At 39.5% G+C, this 6852-nt stretch overlaps 1 protein-coding gene across 1 annotated transcript; it reads right to left on the minus strand.

Annotated features, from left to right (window-relative positions):
• Window positions 1-614: 614 nt before the first annotated feature.
• On the minus strand, window positions 615-1409 carry LOC120290816 (wall-associated receptor kinase 4-like). Its single transcript, XM_039307249.1, has one exon. It carries the CDS (start codon window positions 1407-1409, stop codon window positions 615-617), a length of 795 nt encoding a protein of 264 aa, XP_039163183.1.
• Between the last annotated feature and the right edge of the window lie 5443 nt (window positions 1410-6852).

The following is a 6852-nucleotide window of genomic DNA, read 5'->3' on the forward strand; positions in this document are numbered from 1 at the left end:
CACCGTTGCCTCGTCTCTCTTGATGAAAAGGTTACTGCAATTTCGTTTTCTCCATTCATGCAACAAATTTCATCTCCTTAGATGGTACCAAGGACTTGTTACTGCCGAGATGAGGTACAATTCAGACTCATTAAGATCGGGGGAGAGAGAGAGAGAGAGAGAGAGAGAGAGAGAGAGAGAGAGAGAGACGCGTTGTTGGTTGTAGTGGTGGTAGCACTTGTTGTCATCTCTGGAGTGGAGGCGCTGCTGTCGGCGGACGAAAGGGAGCGTGCATTGGTATAGTAACGAGAGAGAGAGGGGGGCTCTCTCTGGACATAGCCATGGGAGTCCAACGGCACGTGAGGGCCGATGGTGGGCTTGCGTAAGGTGATGGGCAGATGACGGTGACAGCGGCACTGGCATGAGGTTCTAGCCCAACAGTGGAGGAATAATAGGTTGGGGAGAGAGAGAAAGAGTAGCCCAAATTAAAAGATGGCTAATTAAATGGGGTAAAACTAGATGGAATCAGTACATAGATACACTACTTCTCTATCCGGCACTAGGATGGTGATTAATTCATTAGTTATCCACGCCATTCATTCGAGTGCGGTAATGCAAGAGGAGTCATATATGTGTTAATTACCTGTGCACCCTTGCCTTCCACCGTAGGGATTCCCGTCGTAGCCATCCTTGCAAAAGCAACGGTAACCCAGTCCAAAATCCCTACATTTCGCGTTGTTACCACAGGCATAGCTCGACTGGTTCCGTTTGGCCTTTTGGCAAGTCATGTTCGATTCGACCATCCAGTCCAGAGCAACGCTCGGGGTGTTGCCCACATCTTTGAACCTCGGGAGAGTAAATTTTGAGATATCGAATGACCTCCTGTTCACCACGAAGGCCCGTACACAGCGGCCGAGTCGCGAGGGCAACATGTTTTGTTCTAAGGAAATGATTCTAATGTGGAGCGTCTTCAGCCCCTTTGGGATGGATGCTTGACAGCAACCCTGACCGGAGCAAACGGACTCCTTGATGACGTCAAAGTTGTCGAAGCAGTAGGTCATGCACCCGCTCTGGAACGCCCCGCTGCTGTTGGCCAGGACTGCGTAAGCATCGCAGCCAAGGAGGATGAGCTCATTCTGGGTGTCCGACAATCTGTACAAAGGATTTAGAGGTAGATAAATTGCGCTATTGTTTGCTAGCGTGCCATTCTGATAGTAGCACTCGTATGCTTCGGGGAAGCTGGCAGCCATGATTGAGGCCCTGACCGAGATGTTGCGTATGGTAAGACTCCCCCACATCAGTCGAAAACCGCTCTCTTCGGTGTTCTTGCAATTGAGCAAAAAATCTGTGGACCTCGCACAATTGGATTCGAGCCCGAATGGATAAGGTATGGTCACGTCCCCACACCGGCGTTCGCACTTGCTGGGCATGGCGGCAGCTCCGTCTTGTCGAAACCACCAGGCCACAGCCACCGTTAGAAGCCAATGCACTGCCTTCATTTCAAAAAAAAAAAAAAAAAACTCTCTCAAACTCTCTCTCACGTAATTTTTGTCCGTTTTGGGACCTTTGTGCTTCTGTCCGTGTTTATAGAGTGGAGGCCGTTCTCACCAACCCATTATATACACATCGAGGAACTGGTGAAATTAAGTTCAACGATGGAGGGCAGAGGGGCAAGTTGTGTCAATAGAACAAATTGGAGGGACCCGATTGCATATATCAATAAATGCAAGACAGAATTTAAAAAAACAAAAACAAAAACAATATACAAAGGTTTTACACATAAAGGGTAATGCGGCCTTAATCCTTGTCCTAGCGAAAGGGATGGTCACGGTGTGTGAAAATGAATACATGATGGTGATGTTGAGGCTGCTTAGCAAACTTTGCTCTATCCTGCACACATAGCAATGAGAAATTCAGGAAAATTATCAAAACTATTCTAAATTTATTGCGTCTATACCAATTCAGTTATAAACCTTTCAATTGTTACAAATCTTTTGATAATTTGCCAATGTAATCCTTCCGGCCATATCAAAAAAAGTTAACGTGGCACCCAGTCAACCCCGGCTGTCCTATGTGACGTGATCAATGCTGAAGTGGACAGACTTTTAAAAATTTTCTGAACTTTTTATTTTTTACTTTTCTGTTATTTTCTTTCCTTTTGTTGATGACTGAAGATTAGCTACAAGCAAAGGCTAGAGAGGGCTTGGCGAGGGTCGCTTGCACTGGCCACAAATGGGGGTCACCTCGCCCGCGGCTAGCGAGGGCTTGTAGGACTTTTCCCAATGATCAGTGAGGATCATCAAGCCCTCACCTACCTTGGCCGGCCGCAATAAAGAAATAAAAAGAAAAAAAATAATAGAATTCAATTTTTTTAAAAATTGCAAAAATTTTCCACCTCAAGACTGGTGTTACCACATAGGATGGTCATCGTCCAATTAGTGATTTTCAGTTACAATTGGCCGGATAGACTATATGGGCAAATTAATTTGGCCAAATTAAAAGTTACAAGTGCGATAGATTTAAGATTTTTTTGATAAATTTCCATGAGAAATTCTAAATCCATAAAGAACTCCTACTAAAACCTTTTTACTAAGTGATACGACAAGTTTCAATTGAGTGCTTAAATAAGTGAGATCTATTCTTTGAATGTCTAGCTTGTTAGGTGCCAAAAAGAAATTAATATATTATCTATTATAAAAATTTAGAGCGCTATTAGCATAATGACGGCCGTTATGTTTTAAAATGATTTGAATTCCGACACTCCCTCTCAAATTTTCTCTTGCCTGTTATTCCTATTATTATAATATTCTATCAGTCTTTCTACTCATTCATTATCTACTAAGAAAATAATCACCTGTTAACTACATATAAAGTTGCTTGTATAGAGAGAATTTTGTAGTCGGTGGTGTTCTAATTAGATTTTTATCGTGAGTACACAGTTGGGGAGGAGATGCGTTAGACATTGCCCCATATGAACACATGAAATCTTGTCAATGAGTTCCTAAGAGTCATGGTGAAGTATAATACTACATGGAAAAGGGTTCGATTTATAAATATTAAATACAACCATTACAAAAAAAGAATTAGTGTTAAAAGTTATTGGTATATTTTTTTTTTATCGGATTGCTTAATACGTGTCATAAGGATGACGCCTCTAAATTAAACATTCAATCATTCAATCAATAATTTAAGGTTTTAAAGCAAATTGATTCTTTTTTTTTGTCAGTCCTACTCTACGCCTACTCTACACTCACTCTCGGATTTTTGCCCTGCCTCTTGCGGGCGTGGGAGTCGAAATCCACTCCTGAAACTTACGCGTCCCCACCCCATTCCCCCCTAAGAAGGTGGGGATTTGAACCCCTCACCTCCCCCTTCCATGTTAGAAGGGTGGCCACTGGGGCGAATCCCAGTGGTTGCAAATTGATTCGACTAGTACAAAAGTAATCAACAAATTTTGCGGAATCCACTTTCGCGCAGTCAGTTTTTATATCATCCCTCCCCCTCCCCAAAAAAAACAAAAAAATAATAATAATAATCGATACCAATCCAAACTAACGTGTTTCACGAAAAAGCGAAACATAGAGAACTAACTTCCAAGTTTCAACAGCCAACTAGCTTTCACTAGCCCGTGAGGACCCAGTTGGCCCGACCCAGCACCCGAATATTAATAATATGCTCCATATGTAGATGAGCCTAGTAGATCTCCAAAGATGATTTATGTGGGCTCGACATAAGATCGACATCATCTAACAGCTGAAATTCATCGGGATTTTGTGCTCCGGTTCATGTAAGTGGGGCCTGGATCCGCACTACAACCTCAGGCCCGGCGACCACATGATATCACGGGAAGACTAGGCGGCAGTGCACGAAGACTCAAGTCTTGAAGCCTATCGAAGAACACGACAAAATACGAGAGTAAAAGTAAAGAAAAGAGAGACAATGGAATTCTTAAAAAAGGAAAAGAATATATTCATAGGTGTTGGACATTATCTAGTCAACAATCCTGGGCAAATCAAGGAGCTGTTTCAATAAATAAGAATATGTGCATAAGTAAATTAAGATAAAGTCTAATCGCAACGGAAGTAAAGACACTTATACACGTATTTCCAGAACATTTTCGTGCATTTTAATAGAAGCACGTAGAAAAGATAAAGAGGTAATCATATTAACCTTGTATCGTGCTCCAAAATTTGATTCTAAGCACAAACATCTGATGTCCTCACAGTAGTAGTTCTGACATTGTTCAAACTATAACTACGAACGTTGATCTTCTGGTAACACCAGTTCTAACGTTCTTGGAATTTTGACCACGAATGTCTGATGTCTTTTAGTAATACTAGTTCTGACGTTTGTTAGATGCACAACATCTGATCTCTTTGTAATGCAGGTTCTGACGTTCTTCAAATCCAATCCCATAAGTATCGGGTCTTCAGTTCAGACACACCACCAATCTAGGGTTGAATAGAAGAGAGAAATTGAGAGATCTCGCAACTTCAATTGTGTTAGCAATTGCTCTCATGTGTGAATGACTTGATTGATCACTATCAACACTCTCAATCATCAATTACCAATCACCTTGTGATGGCCCTTTTATAACCAGTCTAGATCATATTTAAATTGGCTCAGTAACTCTAAAACCATTTCAGAATTAATTCAGCTGTAACTTTTGACGGATGTATCGTTATAGATACTAATTTGGGCATTAACTCTATAATTGTTACAAAGCATTATTCCAGGCATTAATTTGTAACCATTACAAATCTTTATTCTGGGCATTAACTTTGCAACCGTTATAAATATTAATTTGACCGTTACATATGAAACTGTTTCAGAGCATTAATTGGTTATTTGAATCTAAAACTATTTTAGATCATTAAACTTGAAACTATTTCAGATCATTAAGGTGACTATTACATCTGAAACCGTTTTAGAACATTAATATGACCATTAAGTCTGAAACCGTTTCAAATCTTTGATTTATCCATTAAGTCTAAAATTGTTTCAGATCATTAATTTGGCTATTGATTTTGAACTTACTTCAGCTCATTAATGATGCCACTGATTCTGAATTCACTTCAGATCATTAATATAGCTATTAATTCTGAACTCACTTCATTATTAACTCGGTCACTGAATCTAAACGCGCTTCAAATCTTTGATTCAATCGTAAAGTCTAAAACCCGCTTCAGACTTTGTAAAGTTTGAAGCCCCTTTTTCAAATCTTTTATTTGTAGCCCGACTCAATCTGGGACCGGCTCAACTACAAACATATTTGCAATATTCTCTCTCTCATTCAAACGTCATTGTAATTGGTTATGATGCATGGCATTCCTAGATTTATTACTAAGCTAGCAGTAAGACTTGTATTAACACAATAGCACAACTAAGAGAACTAATTGTCCAAATCAATCTCCTGCTCTTACAACTATGAGTGACATCTAGCAATACATCATGGCTACCCAAACATTGTGAAATATTTCAAGAACATAATGAACCTGTTAACTTTAGCAACCATGTAATTCAATCTTTCTGCCTCACCATGTCCCAATCGAACAAAGGTCATTAAACTATCTGTCAAGCCACCAATTTGATGATATGTCCAAATCTAATTGACATGTATTTCTTCAAGACGTGAACCATTCATTCTCGATTATAACATCAACCAAGAATTTCAATACAATATCACGATTAGATTGCATAGGACATCAATCTTGTATATTTATATATAACAAGAGGATAGATTCCATATTGTGCATGCATGTGCCTTCGTATGTGAGCAAACTATGACTATTAAGTACAGAGACGGTTCGACGAAGTGTCAATATGCGCATTTGTGAACCACGGCCATCCAACATACAAGTCAGCATTGTGCCTCAGGTCTAAGGATCTTACACCAGACCAAAAGCAAGAACGACCAAACATTCCATGTTGCCAATCAATATATGCATGTCACATTTAGTGAACTTGTCCAAGACAAGCACTTGTGTTCTAACTCAAATATCACAATACCCAATGGCTTGTGACTCATCATCCCCTCAGGTATCCAATACTAAATGATGAAGCTTGAAAACACACCAATCTCAATAGGATCATCAATATCTTCTTAATGATCTATCGACCGGGAACTATTTAAAAATTTAGCATAACTGTAAATCCGTCACACATATTTTTAATACATTAAGAATATGTTCAATCCTAATTGATATTATGGACTCATTCATATAAATAGGACGATGAATGAATATTTATTTGCATTAAATTATCCCTAACATGTAACTATTATACGGTTGTTTTAGGCCATATAGCTAGCACATATATTGTATGGAATATGAAAGAAAATAAATATCATAAAATAAGGAAAAGAATCAAAGCATTTTTGGAAGATAGATGCTGCTGGAATTAATAGGAGGAAACAAAGCAAGGGAAAATCAAGGAAGAAGATTGGTGCAACTCTGTTGAGGTGAAGAAAGAAGCAAATCAATGGGATTTTCCCATTATATGAGGAAAATATTCAGCAATATAGAAAGGATTCATTCAGTGCAGAGGATCGTGTGAAAAAAAAAAAAAAAATGGAAAATATTAATGAAAGGGAAGTGGGTGAGAGATTTACGCACTAAGAGAGGCTGAGCAAATCAGCGAGACTATCAATCGGTATCTTCATTCACGCTACCCCTAAGATACTCTCTTGCCTTCTATAATCAGGATTGGCACGTATAAATAAGAAGGAAGAGATGATCGTAAAGGGGGGCTTCACGTAATTCAAGGCCGCACAATTTGCATCCACGGCCAGAGAATAGAAAGAGAGGAGACGTCGGAGAGGATGGCCACAATATGAGAGGAGGAAACAAAAATTCGTGAGTGAGAGCATAGAGG

This window comes from Eucalyptus grandis, chromosome 2, assembly GCF_016545825.1.
Source record: "Eucalyptus grandis isolate ANBG69807.140 chromosome 2, ASM1654582v1, whole genome shotgun sequence".
In the NCBI taxonomy this organism is placed as follows: domain Eukaryota; kingdom Viridiplantae; phylum Streptophyta; class Magnoliopsida; order Myrtales; family Myrtaceae; genus Eucalyptus; species Eucalyptus grandis.